Source organism: Anabrus simplex, chromosome 1 (genome assembly GCF_040414725.1).
Source record: "Anabrus simplex isolate iqAnaSimp1 chromosome 1, ASM4041472v1, whole genome shotgun sequence".
Taxonomy (NCBI): domain Eukaryota; kingdom Metazoa; phylum Arthropoda; class Insecta; order Orthoptera; family Tettigoniidae; genus Anabrus; species Anabrus simplex.
Genome location: NC_090265.1, coordinates 403,813,770 through 403,833,783, shown reverse-complemented (window position 1 = coordinate 403,833,783; position 20,014 = coordinate 403,813,770). Strand labels below are relative to the sequence as shown.

Genomic DNA, 20,014 nt, shown 5'->3' with positions numbered 1-20,014 from the left:
TCCTGTCTCAGTGCGATGGTATTTGGGGGTGCTCAGATACATCAGTCTCGTGATGGTAGATTTACTGGCATGTAAAAGAACTCCTGTGGAACAAAATTCCGGCACCTCTGAGAGTCCATAAACCGTAAAAGTTGTTAGCGGGACGTAAAGCGAATAACATTATTACACTGCCAGAAAAAAAAAAATTAGTACACCTGGAAAGATGACATCGATTTTGATCCAATGATGGCAGATGTAGCCTGAGGGATAGTAGATGTAGTGATAATGGTTTCATCGTCGTCCACGAACAGATAGCGTAGTGACATAGCTGCCAGAGCACCATCTGCGTTGTACCCTTTAATAATAGGAAATGTTTATTGCCATAAGGCTCAGTGTGATGTAAACGTGTGAAGCAAACAGGCATCATGCCAAGGACATGCACTTGTGCTTCCTACAGCCAACTGAACCAGTTTGACTGGGGTCAGATTGTGGCCTTTCGAGTGGCGGGATGGTCCTTTCAGAGAATTCCGCTCAAGTTGGATGTGCTGCGTCAGTTGTGCAACGATGCTGATTGCAATGGTCACGTTAACATTCTCACACACATAGATGAGGTTCTGGACATCCACGCAACACAGATGTCTGCCAAGATCGTTGTATTGTAAGGGCAGCCGTGGCAGATTGTACAGTTACCACAGCACAGATAAGAGAGTTTGTGAGCCCAGCAACCAGTTACTAGCAGTGGGACTACAGGCACACACACCTCTAGTCCGTCTTCTACTCACACCACAGCTTCGACTAGCACGGCTCGACTGGTGTCGTCAGAGAATCACTTAGAAGATGGAATGGCGGGCCATGGTCTCCAGCAATGAAAGCAGATTCTGCCTGCATGCAGGTGATTGTCGTTTGTGCGTTTGACGTAGACCTGGCGAGTGCTGTCTTGTAGAGCTATCACTCTCGTTCACCTTTTGTGTTTTTGTAGGTAATGTTGACCAGCACTCGGTACATGCAGAATGTTTGTAAGACATGTTCTTTTGCCATTCTTGCAACAGGAAGGTGATATGTTGTTTCAACAGGATAATGCTTACCCAAACACTGCACGTGAAACTAAACGTGCTCTGCAAGACGTGCAGCAACTTCCCTGACCAGCACGATCTCCAGACTTGTCTCCCATCGAGCACGTGTGGGTTACGATTGGATGACAACTGACAAGTGCGACTCATCAACCCACACCTCTTGCAAAATTACGTGAACAGGTATGGAATAATGTATCCCAAGACAGTATTCGTCATCTGTATGATCATATGGATGCCAGAATTAGCGCCTGTATTGCTGCCCATGAAGGATACACCTTGTACTAATATGGGTGTTTCAGCATGGATCGACACCTGGTACCTCAGTACCGCTTGAGCTATTGATCTGTAAATGTAATCATTTCATGTACTCCATATGCACTGTTTCAACAATAAATCTTGAGTGAATTGGAAAACTCTTAAGAGAATGTCCTAATTTTTTTTTCTGGCAGTGTATTATTGAGGAATATTTTAGTGCAAAAACGAAGTTGCATTTTATTTTGCAGCTAAGGAAATAACAAAAATGTATATTTGAAATATACCCTTATTCAGTCCTTTGCACCGCTTGTAAGTCTAATTTTAAAAAAATACTGAAATTTCTTTTAGATATTTATATGAAGAATTATTTAGTGCAAAAATGAAGTTGTATTTTATTTGGTGGACGAAAGAATAAGAAAAAATGGTAAATTTGGAAAACACGCTTGTTCACCCCTTTACGTCCCTTGTATCTTGAATTTAAATAAAAGCAGAAATTACATTTTAGGTATTTGTATGAAGAATGTTTTACTGCAAAAAGAAAGTATTTTATTTCATGTCCAAAAATATTTTTAAAAAAGCAAAAAATCAAATACACCCCATTTCAACCCCTTGAAATAAATTTTTTATAAAATCTCTTCTTGGCATACCTTTACACACTTATATGAATGTATCCTTAAAATATCATGTCTAACTTTAATGGTCTCGACTGGGCATTTATGAGCCACCCGGTCAACACATCCCCTTTTTATTATTATTATTATTATTATTATTATTATTATTATTATTATTATTATTATTCTTATTCTTTTACGATCTCATTGGACCTCTTCAGTCGATTATTTTCTGGTCATCTTCTATAAGTTTTCTTCCCAAATTGCCCAGTAGCTTTTCATTCGTTCTGATCTTTTCCGTTGTTCCTCATCTGTAAATACCCTTTTCATTGTATGTCGTTTGTCTGTTTGTGGTTTAAATCAGGGTATGACAAATGTTTTTAAATCTAGGAGCCAGCACTCAAATCTAGGAGCCAGGTTGTTTTCATAATACTCGCATTGTTAATGTGCTGGCATCTAGCAGACTGGTAAAATGGGTGCTGCCTTTCCTTTTTGTGGTAATCTGTTGTAGTAGCTTATATAAAACTATAAAAGCACAAATATTACTGCTATTACAAACCATTTTTTATTGTTCAAATTCTACCAATTTCTTAAAGGAGATTAAAACAATTTTTTATGGAACGTCTATAAGAAGACATGACAGAGGAGATTCCAAGAACTGTGTTCTGAGGACTCTGAACTAAATAAAACATGCCACTGTGCATACAAATTTGTGAAACTAGCCAATTATTTCTTCTAAGAAACTTGTAACTTGTAAATAGCAGAGTGAATATTTTCGTCAACACCAGATTGTACAATTCCATTGTACTGTATATATGAGTCTGGCTCTTTAAATTATTAACAACTTAAAAGCTTTTAAACATTATACATATAAATGTACCTATGATATAAGAAACAATCCAAACTTTGCAGAACATCCTTATTGTGCCTTTTGTATCCATGCAAGTGCCCAGGAGCTCTTGCATCAAAATACCATCTGTCCATAGATTTTGTTGGGTTAAATTCCTTCACCGACTGGCATTCATTTTGATCATCATTGAATTATTTACATTTTCACTTTTCAGTGATGACCTGAAATTATTTTTCATAAGGTTCATTTCACTGAAGCCTCTCTCACAATACACAGTTGACACTGGAAGGACAGAAATTATAGACAGTAATTTTCTTAAATTGGGGAATCTTTCTTTGTTTGCTAGTGTCAAGCCAAGAAGCTCGCCGAGTTTCTTTCCGTTTCAAAGGGTTTCCAGATACTTTAAATTCATACCACTCTGTCTATATTCGTCATTATCATCCTAAGGACAAAAATGTTTTCTTGAAGTGATGAACTATAGGGATGGTACTCCAAAATCTTCTAGAGTGCTTCCAGTTGGCCAAGCAAAAGTGCTGAATACTGAGGTGAACCTTTCAGTGCCTTCCTGATTATTTCTAGATACTTCACTGCATGATGGATAAGGTGGTCCCTTATATTTTCAACAGAGGCTCTTGTTGTGACATGCAGCTGAACTTCCTGAAATATGCCATTTAAAGAAGTATTTGAAATGAATTTTGTTTCATTTTCTCCTCGAACATTCCGTTAAGATTTTAAAATCCTATTGAATGTTTCACATGGCATTCCACTATGCTGAGGGAATGTTGGTCCCTATGAAACGGGAGAGAGAAGTTTTTAAAATGCTCGGGTAGTCCAACAGATAATGGATGATGTGCACAAACTTGAAGTCGGTAAGCTGTTTCAATAAAACCCTGTCACAGAAGCCGTGTCTTTCTCTGAAGCAATGATTTTCGAACCCATTGTAGCACATTTCCAGTATTTCACAAGAATCAAAACAGCACAATCTTTGCTAGCCACCCATCTTACAATGTTAAGGTACTGAAACTTCTCTACACTTCAATGAAGACTCTCTGCTACTTGTTTCAGCTCTCATAGTCTGAGGAGATTGGTGGTAAAATTTATACAATCTTGTTAAAACTGACTCAAGATCGTTGATATACTTGCTGCTCTTCAGATAACTTTAGAACACTTCAGATTAATTTGTGTGCTTTACACTGTATTCTGTGATATGATACACATTCTGTCTTAAATTCTGTACAAGATCCTTATCACAGCCTATCATACTTGCTCACCATCAGTAGAAACATCAGCATAATTAACTTATTGGAATTAGATGGCAGCCGTTCTGAAAGGCCACATTTTTCAAGTTCGTTGTTAATGGCATTTAATAACCATCTGCAGTAATACTTTCAAGTGGTACAAGTGAAAGAAATGCTTCTTGCACTTCAATGCCCTGGTTCTGTATATATCTTCATTCACTTCTTCTTCACCTGCCTTGTCTGTGAATCCATCAAGCATTAAACTGACATTCTGAGAATCCTTCATTTCACAAATCAACTCATCCCGCAACACTTTTGATATGTACAAGATAGTCTTTGCTTTTTTTGTGCGTGTGCATGTGTGCGCGCGTGCGCGTGCACTCTTTCTTGCATTTAACTCTAACAAGCCTTCAAAGTCTGAAAATGGCTTCTTATTCTCCATTGCAATGTAATAAGCCACATTAAACAATATTTATCATATACCTTTTTATCCAATTTCTTTACACATGTTGCCATAGGAGTATTTTCTGGTCCCGACTCTTTAGAGTATGCTGTTGCACATTTTGTATGTTGATGTGTTTTCTCGTGTTCTTTTTTTTAGTTTGAAGCTTGAAAGGTTCTTCGAATCCTTTCACTACTTTCGAATTCTGGTCAGAAAGATGAGAAAAATAATCAAACTCTTTACAAAATGCTGTTCCTCTGTCATATTTAAGCCATATAAGTTCCTTGCACCACTCTTCAAGTTTCCTGGTTGTTTTCAGCATATCTTTACTTAAATTTCATGCTTCCACTTCACTTTCGTCATAGTTTTCAATCACTGAAACTTCCCCAGATAAACACTGCACTGGTGTTAAGACTGTACTATCATTTACTGTATCAGTACTTGACGCTGAATCCGGTTTGTCTGCCACTGACAAGACACAAAAGAAATTTGTGCGTAGCCTTTGCCTGTTGTGTTTTCTCTCATTTAATGAAGTACGTTTCATACTGGCACAACCACCACAAAAACGAAACAACCAAAGTTTAAAGAACTGAGAAAGATGCTGCAGAAAACATCGAGCAACTTGTTGGCAACATTGAATACGCACACAATCAGGGTTGCCACACATTATGTGAATTGTGCTAGAAGCCCTTCGGAAACCCTGGGTTTTCCAAATAAATTCTCCATATTTTGACTTCTGTATATTTTTAACAGACATGTGATGATGATATTTATAATTCTCAAATTCTGAATCTAAGAACACTCCAGATTTTAACCCATCTTCTTGGCAGGTTCGATCCTGGCTCAGTTTTGTGGTATTGGAAGGTGCTCAAATACTCAGCCCCGTGTTGGTAGATTTACTGACCTCTCCTGCGGGAGAAAATTCCGGCACCTCAGCATATCCACAAACTGTAAAAGTAGTTAGTGGGATGGAAAGCAAATATTATTATTATTATTATTATTATTATTATTATTATTATTATTATTATTATTATTATTAACTCGTCTTATTTTAAGGACTTTGTAACAAGAGGAAGGCACGATAAGTTTGAGTAACATTCTAAAGAGTAATATTTTTGCCTAGATTTGTGATTAATAGCTTTTTACGGGAAATACAAATGGTCCAGAATCTTGCACCATGTTTATAAAGCATTTGGAATAGTGCAAGTTTTTAAAGAATTACTACATGTCTTGTGTTTGACAGTTGAAATTTAAATTCAAGGTGTTAGCCATCCTGAGCAGAGGATGTCCCATTGACCAGCAGCCAAAATTAAAAACGAATACTTACGCTGTAACCATTGAAAGAATCTGGCGCAACTGAACAGCTTTTACTCTGTTAAATTTTAAATGAATCGATTTAATAGAAAAAAACAAAATTTTGCTAGTAAGGCTGTATCGCACAATATTATTTGTATCATTCACATGAGAAGTATATTAGAGTTATTTCTATGTTGGTAATATTTTCTTTACGAAAAGCTTTCTCAATGCTCAGATGTTCACATTTTACATTATTTTTTCTTCTTTTGTTTATATAATGTGGCCTTAGTTATTATTTAAAATTGTAGATAACAGCAGAAATTGCCCATACTTCCCAAGATCCCTGCCGTTACATAACATCATTCTCTTGATCAATCAAGTTTGATAAATTTTATGGAGTGTTCAGGGGGTTGTGTATTATTACATGCTCTTTGCAATAGTTCAGCGACATCAAACCGGGAATATAATTATAAAGTGGGAGATTATACCCAGCTTGAAAAATAGGGTGCCAGAGAAAGAATTTCAGGCGCCATGGCGACGTGGCACCTGGGATTTGTCATTCCCTTGTTTAAATCTTATTTTTATGTTTTATAGTTTCTTTAAATTTTCTGTTTTGTTTTATAAATCATCCAGCGTTATTTCTAGTTCTTCCACATCCTCTTTTATTTCCTTAATCCATCCTACTTGTTGCTTCAGATTTCAGAGTTTCTCTATAATTTTTCTTGGTGATCTGATTTCTGGTGTCCTCATGTGACCAAAAAAAAAAAAAAAAAAAAAAAAAAAGAAATTCCATATAATATCTGTGATGGACTCCAACTCTCTGTACACCACTTCATTTGGTACTATTCACCATTGTCCTGTTTGAGGAGAATGCTTGTGGCGACAGGCGACGGGGTGGGAGGGGGAGGTTGTCCAGGTACAGCACTGTGGATCAGTTGTATAACGGAATGTTAACCAAATAGTATAGCAGAAATAGCATGCAATTACCTCAACATCCTGATAAATGCTTCCACTGACTACCACTAACACCCCCCCCCCTCTCTCTCTCTCTCTCTCACAGTTATGAATAACAAACAAATACAATATCGAGCTGTATTATTTCATATCAGTTGTCACTGTTATCCCTTAGATCTTCATGCTGTCTAGTTCTGAGACAATGGTGACAGATCTTTATCCCATTGGGAAGATGGATCACGATGTGTCTGTCTTGAGTCCAGAGACGGGATGGCCTGAAGTGATCCTTCGCCACGTTTAATATAGTCACGGGTCTTGGCGAGAGACTTAGTGATGAGTACCTTTGTGCCCTTCAGGAGCTGCTTCGCCGTCCGTACGTGGTCACGTTCATGGTGGTGGGTAAATTTAACTATTATGGGGCAACTGCCTGTAGTTATCACTTCAGCTGCTGAGTGCTGAGGCCGTCCAGTCCTATGGCACCAGTCGAAACTCTCCATCAGGAAGTCAACGTTCAACTTAATTCAATTTTCCCTCACTTTCTCGTAGATATCCTCCCGCGGTTCCTCGGTGACTCCATGGATTAGGAGGCAGTTCCTACGCCTGTACAGCTCTTGATGTAGATGTTGATTCCCATAGGGAACCTAAAATATTTTTCCCGAATGAGTAAATTTATAATACTAATATAATGGTCCGTTATTGGACATTAGGTTCTCTATGGGAATCAACATCTACATCATTTGATGGCCAGGCAGGCATCTATTTTTGGAAATGAGACATAGCTCTCATAGTGCATTGGCACTGCTGGTGGCTTCAAATAGCCTATGAAGTGGCCTCCACGGTATGTACTAGCCTTGCGTCTTGGGTGGTGTGCTAAGTCCCAACTGACGAGGCTAACTTAGCACACGAGGGCGAAACGCAGGCAACCAAGAATGAGTTAGCTGGAAAATTTATAATGTCCAATAAAGGACCATTATATTGGTATTGTACAGCTCATGTTCATCAACGGGCTCTTCTTGATGGTTTAGCTGCCGTATTAACTTGCACAGCTCTTCGTTTAGCATGGTAAGTTCGGAGGAGATGGCGTCTTGGAAGTCACGGAAATCCTGACTAAGCAAGTCTAGGGACTCTTACTGGGGTAGGTAGAGATGGTTAACAACTGAAGCCACGCCTCAGTCTTTCATCGTTGCTTCAAATGTATCAATGCGTTTATTCACCTTCTGGATGGACATAGCTGTTGAGTCTAAACTCATACCACAGTTGTACAAATACACATAGCACACACTTACGAGTTAAATATGCTACCAGATATGCGGCTTCTGTGGGATATAGAGAGAGCACTCCTACACGTATGTTACAGTAGTTGCCTTAACACTTCTCATACCATAGATATCATAATGCAAAACTCCCAATATTCCACATCTTATATATCTGTGGAATATTGCTGTGTGAAAAAAGCATTCTAACAGTCAGAAAACATCTGTTTTCACTAAAGTTTTCAGCTTTCTAGAAAATGCTTCTCAGTTGCTAGAACACTGAATTTGTAATACACCAGAGAGCTTGGAATCATGTAGGGTCAGAGATAGAACTTAAAATTTTATGGAAATTGAAGAAAACTATGCTTCTTCATATATTGTGTACATTCAAAAGAATATCCAAACTACTAAAATCAAAATTGTTGCCCTTTAAGAAAGGGTTAACGGTCTTAAGGAAGTGGCTTATGGGGGTTATGGACAATAATGCTCACAGTTACATTTATAAGAGAAGAGAATTGTATTTTAAACAATTTAAACCATAACATATCCTCAGTTGAATTTGTACATTTCATATAATGCCAGAGGAACTTGAAGAGTATTCTTCTGTGTAATATTTCAAGGTGTCCTTTACATAATTATATAAAAGGAAATCTTAAATATAACTTAATTCGTAGTCCTTTTAGTCATTTACTTTTGTTATAAAATATTACCTAGTACCTACAAGTACAAGAAGCTAAAGACAATCATTGAAGGCATATTATTGAAGATAATATAATGAGCTATGGTTACTCAGAGTACCGGTACCTTCTGAAATACTGATTATATAGTTGTTGCTGTCTTTGTTGTGCCCCTGCTACTGTTACAACTAGGTGGTGCTTACAGCTGACATTCCCACCCTACTGCCATTTGATATTTCTGGTACCCTCAGCAACATATCTTTGTTGGTTCACGGTTTCAGATAAGATTCATTAGGAGGGATAGAGTCAGAATTACATAGTGATTCCATGTGATTTTGTTTGCTTCATTCGAGTGAGATTTGAATTCATTTTCTGTAATTTTATCAATATCATGCTTGCAAATATCAAGGATGTCTTCTTCAAATATTACATCTTTCACAGGATGACAGTTTTCTAGCGCAATTGATGATAATAATGGTATGGTATTATTATCTCGGACCTCTCTGCATTGATTTATTTTGAGAATGTTACATATTGCATAATTACTGGGCACTTGTTCAGTTACTTGTTTGATGCCTGTCAATAACCATGCAACTTTCTCATCACATTGAGGTGCAGTAGTACAAGGAATTATGTTTCCTTTAATGTACGACATGTCATATTTCAAGGTTTGTTGGAAAATAACAGCATCCTTATCCATTGAGTATATAGTATTATTTTGAAAATGCACCTGTAGGGATTGGTCATTGCTAAAATGATGCAAAGAAATTGCATTCTCTTTTAAATAATCAAATTTATTTTCTGAAATAATTATTTTTGAAGACCTGGCTACTATGGCATCGGACTCTAAAACTGCTGAAAATGTATTCCCTGTGACTTCATAATGTTCTGAGGCATTGAATTGCAATGCAAATGAAGGAATTGAACTTTTAAAATGGCATTGATTGAATTTCATTGTGTGAACATTTCTTGCTTTATCTGATTTTTTTTTATTAGATACATTTAAAAAGATAACCTTTTCAAAATCTACTTGTTCTATTTTAACATCAGTAAAAATATTCATATCTATTTTACCCACTGTGGAATTTAGTATTCTCAGTGTCTTTAATTGAGGTTGTGTGTTCAAAATGGTGTAATCAATTTCTTTAATATATTGAACATCTTGTATTTGAAGATTTTGAAGTGTTGCAGGAAGAGGGGAATTAAGTTCCATTGTACCTATCATCTGTAAAACCAACTTCTTCATGCCTTTGGCATATTCAAATGTTGCAGGTGGTATATCTACATTTTCACAGCCTGAAATTTTCATGGAGATGGCTTGCTCTAATTTCAGTGTTTCGTCCACTTCAATTGTGAATTCCTGTGAAGAAAAGAATGGGAAATATTAAAAAGTGTGCTATAAACTAAACTCTTCATCTAAGTATATGCAGGATGATTCAGGCAGATAAGCTTATGCTTTCCCCTTGAAACAACAATCACTTCTATACAGGATGCTTGAGTTAAATCTGTATACACATTTAGTATGACTTTTTTACTACCAGGTGGTTATAAATTAAACTGGCACTGTCCATAGTGATGATTTTAGCAGTCTGAAACTTTGTAGATATGTTAAATTAACCAATGCGCTCATAATAAATTACATAAAACAAAGAATTGATTACAGATTTTGCCACCAGGTGAAAATATGGTGCTGTAAGCAGTCAGAATGTGCAGTTTTCCATAACTCTGATGTCAGTATGTCCTTCTGGTGTCAAAGTAACCGTTGTTAGTTCTCTACGTGGTTTTTTTGGTGACACATGTTGAGGATTACTTTTTTGAAGTGCATGATCATTTTAATTAATTAAGAAGGTTAAGCTTTTCTGTGTGAAACTCAATGGCTATTGAGAAGAGAGCCCTTGCACTGCTAGTGAAGTTGTTTTACCAGAATGACAGGAAAAGCAATACTGCATTGCAGGAATATTGCTACCAGAAACAGCTGAGAAGAGGTCCCATGTCAATTAATGAAGAAATTCGAGGAAACAAGTGAATTAAGTGTCGCACCAGGGAGAGAACAGTAGCCCATCCCTATGGAAATTGTTTATGAAATTGCTGTGACTGATCGCGCAGAACATGCTTCAAATTCTGCAAGCAGTGCTTTAGATGTGTCGTTAATTCTCTCCCTTGGTTAACAGTGTGCAAGATTTTACAGTATATTTTATGCTGGTATCCCTACAAGATTCATACTATGTACCAGTTGAAACCCATTAAAACCATTGTTAGAGTTTGCCCTTAGTTTTCTTGCACACGTGGAAATGAATAACATGTGGCAGAGAAATATTCTTTGGACTCATGAAGTGCATTTTACTCTGGATGGTGTAGTGAATACACAAAAATGTTGCAATGGGGTTAAATTCATCCACATGTTGTGCAGTGCAGGAACAACCATTGCACTCAACTTATGTGACTGTATGGTTTCACAAGCTTCCTTCATTCTTGTTCTATTTTTCTTTGAGAAGATAGTACCTTGCAGGCCTGTTAGGTGTAGTACAGTGACATCTGTATTTTATAGAAGCCTCCTTGTGCAACGTGTGATTCCTGCTTTGCAAGAACTCAACACTGACCACACCATTATTTTCATGCAAGATGGGGCAACACTACATGTCGTCCGCCAGGTGAAAGATTTGTTGTATAAAACCTTCAGTAACAGCCATATCATCTCCAGGCAATTTCACATATGTGGCCTTCAAGTTCCCTAAACCTAAATCCATGTGACTTCTGGTTGTGAGGATATTTTAAATATATTGAGCAGTTGTAACCATTGTTCCTAATAAACGTGCCAGAACCACTGTTATGATATGTTTGATCTTCTCTGCCTTTTGTGCGCCCCTATATCATGTTCTAACTGCTTGCAGTGCCATTTTTTTCACCTAGTAGTGGGAATTGGAACTAATTATTTGTTTTACATAATTAGGGAGTGCATTGCTTGATTAGCATATCTACAACATTTCAGGCTTATGTGATTGTTGGATGTTTTGCTGTAACATCTGAATACTGTTAAATTTTAGCTACCCCATACATACTTTTGATGAAAATTAAGGGTTTTTCCTGTGGTGATTATTTTAAAGGGGGCAGGGGGGAGAAATAATAGGATTATCAGCTTCTCATGATAATTCTAGGGGAGAGGGGGGGGGGGAAAGAAGTGGTCATAAGAGCGATTGCATTGGCTAAAGAAAGGGAAAGCTGAGATTGGCAGAGAAATCTTACAATTTTAATACAATCAGCATCATAAGACAACAGGTATTAACCTAGAAAGGCCAGATTGGAAAATGAAAGAGACGAAATACTTTGAACAATGCCAAACTGTTGCCTATGAGATATACAAGGCCAGGAAGAGTGCTCCAGTTCTGAGCACAAAAACTGTCCCCAATCAGGTTCGCAGTATCACAACCAGATGCGTCTATATAATGCTATAGTTTGCATGTGCTGTAGTCTGTTAACATACGGAGAGAAGTGCTTTTAATATGTTTATGTATAGATTTCATGTAGTGTTAATGAGCTGCAAGTAAGTTGCATGTACTGTGCGTTATAAAATAATATTAATTTTTATTTACTGTATCATAAATCAGATTCTTCAAAGAAAGGAGAACATTGGAGTTTGCCGATGCAGTTTTGAAAGTGAAGTGCTATTTTAATATGGGGGGATTAGGTGGGTGAGCAGGATGGCTTTGGCTCACCAATGGCTAGTTGTACTAGCCTTGCAGCTTTGTATTCGGGAGACAGAGGGGTTGGTCCCACCCGTCGGCTATCCCAAGAATGATTTTCCATGGTTTTTCAGTCTCATGCACTAAGGCAAAAGCTTGGACACATCCTTTAATAGACCACAGCTGCCACCCGCTCACATTCTCCGTACCTCAAATGACCGTTTCAGATCTCCTTGGCTTGAGAGAGGGCGTAACTCTCTAGGAGGCCCTTAGGAATGTGGAATGTAAACATATTGTAAACATATTGAGTAGTACACATTAGGTTCTCTTTGGTCACCTAGGACATTATCCAGTGTCTGTATTTTACATTTTCAAGAATGTGACTTCAGTTTAAGTACAACAAAAATACAACTTCTTCCAAATAGAGTTCCTTCAGTATTTATAGGTCATATTTCGTAGAAACAGGAAGGTCTCACACCTGTAATCAAACGTAGGAAGAGTCCAATTCAAAAACCGGAAGCTACATGTACAACACCAAATAAAATAAGAAGACAGTGTTCCAGAAATAACGATAGTGGAAATGTGATAACCCTAAAGTACCACAGATGAAATAGAAATTCAAGTCTTTTTCCCCACTTGCTGACAATAAATCCATCGCTTCAAAAGCTAAGTGTATACTGAAAAAGAAATCAGAGACTGAGAGGAGCAATACACAAGTAATTGTAATAAACAGCCACATATAATTGCATATTTCTGGGGAAATCCTATTAAGAGAAAATCTATGTATACCTAGAACCACAGCTGGGTCAGATTTGACCGTGCGTGATAGCAATATATTAGTTCATACAACTTTGCATTTTGTGTCTCTTTTGTTTCTTCCTGCTTTCTCAACAATCACAGTCTGTGTCACTACTGGGCAAGTATGCATGCCAGCTCTGCAGGAGGAGGAGGAGCAGCGTCTCATATCAATTACATTATTCATGTTTGAATACGCTGAGTGTTGATACAAAACTTCCTCAAATGAAATATACATAGTATCAATGTGCAACTTTCCTAAGAAGTTTTGGTAGTGACAGGGCTGTTTTATTATGACTGTGCGTCGACTAATGAAAGAGCAAAATATTATTGACACCTTAACTAACATTTCATAAAATGAACGTTATGCCTGATGAACAAATACATCAACTTTCAGATATTGCCACAGATACTAAAATTTTATATTCAGATGGCACGACCTGGGTAGTTGATTTAGTGTATGTCACAGTTGGTAGTCGTTCACACTATAATGTGTTCAAAGATCGCCACGGCCTCACTCCACATGTAAAACACTATGCGAATGAGACTTGCATCAGTGCTTGGCGCCTGACGATCACTGAAAAATTGCTGAAACATATTCTGGCGTGCACTGAGACAGAGGCTTTCATAATTAAAGTACTGGAAGCATTTTCAAGTATAGCCCACTGTACATCCGTGATGCCATAGGAGTAAAGACCTTAGATTGGATATGGTCATTGAAGTGGGATGTTCGTTTTGTAAAGGTGATGATGACATGGGACAGATTCAGGGAAATAATTCAGTTTTTGAGATTTGATGTTGAATCTACAAGATCCGAAAAGATAAAATATGATAAACTTCATTTGGTGTAATTTAATTGTAAAGGCACAGTGTAGCTACATACCAGTGCCATATATAACTATTGATGAGCAACTCATTCCTTCTGTCACTGCAGATTTACACAGTTCATGGCCTCAAAATCAGATACATACAGACAGAAGTATGTTGAAGTATGTTGTGAAAACTTTCCCTTCTCTTGGAAGAGATGATACTAGACCCAGTGATGAGGGTCTTGGTGACTTTGTTGTAAAGAAACTGACAGGACCTTACATGTACAAAGGAAAAAATACAACAAGCAACAGTTTCTTTACCTCCTTGTCTCTAGCTGAAACCTTGAAAACCAAATCAACTACCCTTGCTGGTACTATGAACAGCAATTCTGAAGACCAATGATGCTACACTAATGATCTTTGAACAAAAATGTTGTTCTGAGCACAATGCATCCAGATATTCAAATTGAGGATGATGAAAAGAAGAAACTGGACACCATAAATTTTTATAATGGATCTAAATATGGAGTTGATGTGGTTGATCATATTTCCCGTAAGTACTCAGCAAAAGCATTATCACACTTTACAATTTATTGAATTTTCCTGCAATAAATTCGTGGGTGGTGAACAGTGCACTAAATGAGACAAAACGTGAGTGTAGATAATTCATTCTGCTGCTCGGTGGTAATGTTGGTTGTGGTGATTGTAGTTTCAAGAGGAAGTACAGCTAGGAAACCATCCCCTATTAACATTAATCGGAGAGAAAAAGTCGAAGGGGTCCAACACTTCAAAAAATGAAGGTATCGGCTAAAGAAAGATAAGGTCCAGTAAGGGTGTGAAAATGAGACTCCCTAGACCTCGGAAACCTAATACTGTCGGTCAGGAAAGGACAAGAGTTGACCAAAGGATAGATGAACAAGAGGAGCCTTGCACGTGTAACTGGAAGCATTGCTAGGACTCCCCGTGGTCACCACCCACACTCCCAAGTTAAGAGTCCCTAGGGCCCCTTTTAGTTGCCGCTTACAACAGGCAGGATGTGCTGTGGATGTTATTCTACTGCCCCCCACCCACAGGGAGGCTGCAGCTCAGAGAGGAATTAGCTGAAACTTATGCAGCAGGTAGGGCGATAAACATGAGTTGACATCCCTGAAGTAATTCCTGACAGACAAGAGAAGTGCACTCATTGTCAAGTAATTTGTCAAGTGTCATGCCTGCAGAAAAATGGTTTGTAGCAAGTGCTTAGCCAAAGACTATTACATATACTCCTAATATGACAGTAGACTGTAAAGGAGCAATGTTTGAAATTTTTACTGTACTTCACACACACACTAAGTTCTTCATTTTCTGTTTAATACTAAGTAAATATGATGTAATTCTAAAGAATGTAATATTTAGTGAGCAATAACTCCATTCCTTAATCAAAAGTCACATGAAAGGAAGGTATGTCATAAGTGACCCATCCGCAGTTAAGAGATGAGCCAAATTCTTGCGATTCTAGTGTTATCGTAATGAAAGCTCTTCATTGGGTTAATCACATTAACGACGTCATAAGTAAAAGTTGCAGATCTCTTTGTATGGTTATCAGAGTATTTAGGGTTTGTAGTAAGGATTCAAAGGAAAGGGCATAAAAGTCTCTGCTAAGACCGTAATTAGCCAGTGCCCAGTATTCTGAGATAATGGGTTCAAACCACACTGTCGTCAGCCCTGAATGTTTTTCTGTGGTTTCCCATTTTCACACCAGGCAAATGCTCGGGCTGTGCCTTCCTTAATTAAGCCCACAGCCGCTTCCTTCTCACGCTTAACCTTTCCTGTCCCATTGTCGCCATAAGACCTATCTGTGTTGGTGCAACGTAAAGCAGCTTGTAAAAACAAAAAGCTAATTAGAGTATGGGATCTACATCAGGATTACTTCATTTGAGAACTGGAAAAGTACCATGATTTGTTCTGGGAGATTTCTGGCTGAAGAGTAGTGTTACAAGAATGTTGCAAACTTTGGGCTGGGAAGACTTGGGACGAAGGAAACAAGCTGTTTGACTGAGCAGTATGTTCTGAGCTGTCAGTGGAGCAATGGCATGGAATAAAATGAGTAGTAGATGAATTAGCTTGAGTGGAGTTTTTAAAGGTAGGAAAGATCATAATATGAAGATATAAATAAAATTGTAATGACTGTGTGTCTGTCCATTGACTGATTTGGTCATTCAGTTATCCGTTTCAGGTGTAATAATGACCATATTTTTTTAGCATTGGTGTCTGTTTGTTTTCTGAGTTCTTATAACTTGACAACTACTGGATATATTTCCACCAAGCTTCATATTTAAAATCCACCTGGCCTTGGGAAGGTTTCAGTGCCAATATTGTTTCTAAATCCCTGAAATGACTGCTGGTTTATACGAAACCGTGATTGTGCAGTCCCACAAAGTATACACAACCAGACTTAATAGAGATCCACCTGCCTTAATAGAAATAATTTTCTAAACTTTTTTTTTGTGCATCATTTCGATATGAGGATTAATAAGGGAGATACCATTAACGGACGGTTTTCAGTACAAGTCCCACTGGACTTGACTCAAAAGCGGGTGCATGTAAAACGTATTTCTTATAACTTGAAAACTACTGGAGATATTTCAACCAAACATATTTAGCATCCACCTATCCAGAGGTAGGTATTTAGGTCCATACCATGTCAAATTCCTGGAATGGACTGGGGTTTTATAGGGACCCAAAACAGTGATTTTACTCTCCCACAATATATGAGACCAACCAGACTGGAAATTGACCAACTTTGATGGAAATCCATTTATGAAACTTTTTTCTCATGTGAATTTTTTCGATAGGAGGATTAATAAGGGAGGTACTATGAACGGTCGGTTTTGCGGGCTAAGTCCCACGGACATAACCCAAAAGGTGTTGTACGTGGAGCATATTCCATCATCATCATCATCATCATCATCATCATCATCATCATGTTTCCACTCCAGTTTCCCGGGTGTGGTTTACGAGCGCTCTCCATTTTGGTCTATTCATGTACCACTGCTCCTTCAAGACTTCATCCCAGTTGATTCCTTGGTATGTGATATCTTCCTTCACATGGTCCAGCCATCTCCTCCGAGGTCTCCCAACAGGTCTCTTTCCGTTTTGCAATTCTTATTTCTGTCATACGTTTGGCGTGACCAAACCATCGCAAACGTACCTTAGTTATGGTCTTCTTCAGGGACTGATTTATTCTAGCTTGTTCTCTAATCTTCTCATTTCTTACTTTGTCTTTCGTAGTCTTTTGAAGCATGCTTTTTAGAAACTTCATTTCTGAAGCTTGAAGTCTGCTGTCATCTTTTTTGGTAGTTGTGCATGTTTCCAACCCATAAGGGACAAAGTATGTTCGAAACAGAGTTTGTTTTGATCTTAATGGCACTTGTTTATTCCAGAGCAGATATCGAACTTGCTGATAGAATTGACTGGATTTCTGAATACGGTTATTTAATTCAAGCTTTATTCTGGTGTTACTAGATATTATGCATCCAAGGTACTGATACTGGTTTACTGTTTCCAATTGTACACCCTTCAGCATTATATTACCTTTACTTCTGTCTATTAACAGGCATTGCAGCAGTTTTTGTAGCACGTACTTTCAGTACATATTTTTTCAGTTGATCATTCCAGACGTTCAGCCTTACCTGGACTTCCATCTCACTATTTCCCTAGATAACTATATAATCTGCAAAAGAAAATGCTTCAAGATCCATGTTGGTGTTCTGCTTCACTTCTTTTATGATTTCATCCATGATGGTGATGAATAGTAATGGTGAAAGGGCACTGCCTTGTTGCACTCCTCTAAATGTCTGGAACCAATCTGAATATCCATTTCCTACTTGATCACAGCTGTAGCAGTCATCATGAAGCATTTTTATTCTCTGAATGAGTTCCATAGATGCATTCTTCTTTTTAAGACACTAGGGACACAAACAAATGCTTTTTCATTGTCTAGAAACACAAATGTCAAGTTACGATCTTTCCCCCTTATTCCTTATCTATGTAAATAAAATCGTAATGACTGTGGCAGTACATTTTCGTACAGTTATCCATTTCAGAAATAATAATGACCATCTGGATATTTGTTAGCTTTAGTTTTCTGAAAGTTCTCATTTTCAACCCCCACCTAAAGCATGATTGCGGCACAATCTGCCAGACAAGCTAGAATATTGAAATTTAGCAAAATTAATGTCTTAGCCTGTAACCGACGGAAAGCTTCAAATATGGAGGCAATTTTAATGTTCTTGCAGACCTTCCTTTCGAGGTATTTCATAGCTAAACGGTAAGTCTTATAACAAAACGGATTTCACAGTCTCTGTTCAATTTGGATTGATCTACAACTTTGGTCCTACGACGTTTTGTTGTTCCTCTATTCCTTATACATTTGATTTGTCCCTATTTCTCGATTGTAAGTACATTTTTCACTTTGTACATGTATAATTCGTAGTTTGAATCACTTATACGAAAGATAGAATCATCTAGTTCTGCACGAACATTGGTCCACCCAGTATCCGTATTTCAGCCAAATTCTATGTTTGTAACTGCCACATAAGCATCCAGAAGTAATGCACTGTGAGACCTTACCCAAATTTCACCCTACTCAATCTTACCCATAAATAGATGAGATAGGAGAAAATATCATAAGACCAGCCATTTAGGCCGCTAAATGAGGCGTCTTGTGGTACAATCCATTTGTCGATATGATGTATCGTTTGGCAGCAGTTAATCTGTAAATGAAGGTTTGCAACATTGTAAACTTGCATATACTTCATACGTCGATCTGTATACATTGAAGTCGATTTGTAGCGATGTTGAATGGGTGTGTCTGCCATTATAATTAATATTTTACAAATCTTTAGTGACTCTCAGCAGGAGGGCATCTGCTATTGTAATCATTACTCTCCACATCGACTTTGACTGGCAGTAGGAATGGGATCCTTCTCCAACTCCTGTGTAACTGGCATTAGTAAGGAGGGACTATCATTGTAATGAATAATTCCTTTCTTGGTTTGACTGGCATAAGTCAAGTGTGCCCGCCATTATAAACAAATTTACCCATCTAAAATGTGACTGGAATTAGGCATAGTGGCCTGCTATTATAATGGAATAATGGAAATTCACCAACTCACTGTGACTGACATAAAGAAAAGGGGCCCGTCATTATAATAACAGCACAACTCAATTTTGACTGGCAGTAGGAAAGGTGCCTGCCATTGTAATAAAAGCTCCTCAACTTCATTCTGTCTGGAAGTGGGAAAGGGGGCCTGCCATTGGAACAAAGACTCCCCAAATCAGTTGTGACTACGCAGTAGGTAATAAGGCCTGCCATTGTAATGCAAACTTACTTACTCGACTGTGAATGGCAGTAGGCAAGTGAGTCTGCCGTTACCATCACAACTCCGCAACTCGCATTTTACATTGGAAACAATGTATAGGAACCTCCCACTGCTGTTTCTGGATAACGCTAAGAGACGTGCAATTTAAAAAAATCTTTTTCGCTGCATTTACAGTAATTTACTTCGATATCCATATACAGTGCTGAATACCTTAGCAAAACATGGGTACATTTGCTAGTACGAAGATAAAGTTGGAATTCAAGAGGACAAATTTGGGCAAACATTACTTTATAGGAAGAGGAATTAGGGAAGGAATAATTTATAGAGGGAAATGTTTGATAAATATCCAACTTCTTCGAAATCATTTAAGAAAGGACTAGGTAAACAATTGACAGAGAATCTGCCACCTGGGTGGCAGCCCTAAATGCAGATCAATGATTGATTGATTGATTGATTGATTGATTGCTAATAATAGATCAGCCTAATAAGTGGTGGTATAAGAAGTAGAGAAAAACTTAAAGGGGTTAATTGTACAGTATTTAATGATTTTAAACTGTGGCATAGAAGCCAAAACAACTACATTGCTAACTGGCGTGGTTAGTTCATTTAAAGAGGTGTGGGGACTAGAAGAATATAGAACAGTCAATGACAAAAAATGTATGTATTGGCAAAAAAAAAGGTATTCATTACTCCTAAAAATGTCATAGTCTGTCAGATAAATGACTGGATGTGCAGGCAT

The 20,014-nt window shown here is 37.8% G+C and overlaps 1 protein-coding gene across 7 annotated transcripts in view; it reads left to right on the top strand.

The window, feature by feature from the left end:
- Positions 1 to 20,014, top strand: part of LOC136856852 (afadin- and alpha-actinin-binding protein A) — a 195,056-nt gene that overhangs the window by 90,853 nt on the left and 84,189 nt on the right. The window contains exon 6 of one of the 7 annotated variants that reach the window (XM_067135047.2): positions 9,962 to 10,031. The exons of the other annotated variants lie outside the window; for them this stretch is intronic. Coding sequence (XP_066991148.2) covers positions 9,962 to 9,994 — 33 coding nt within the window. The 3' untranslated portion in view covers positions 9,995 to 10,031. Of the gene's footprint in view, positions 1 to 9,961; positions 10,032 to 20,014 lie in introns of those variants that run through there. 7 annotated transcript variants of the gene reach the window in all.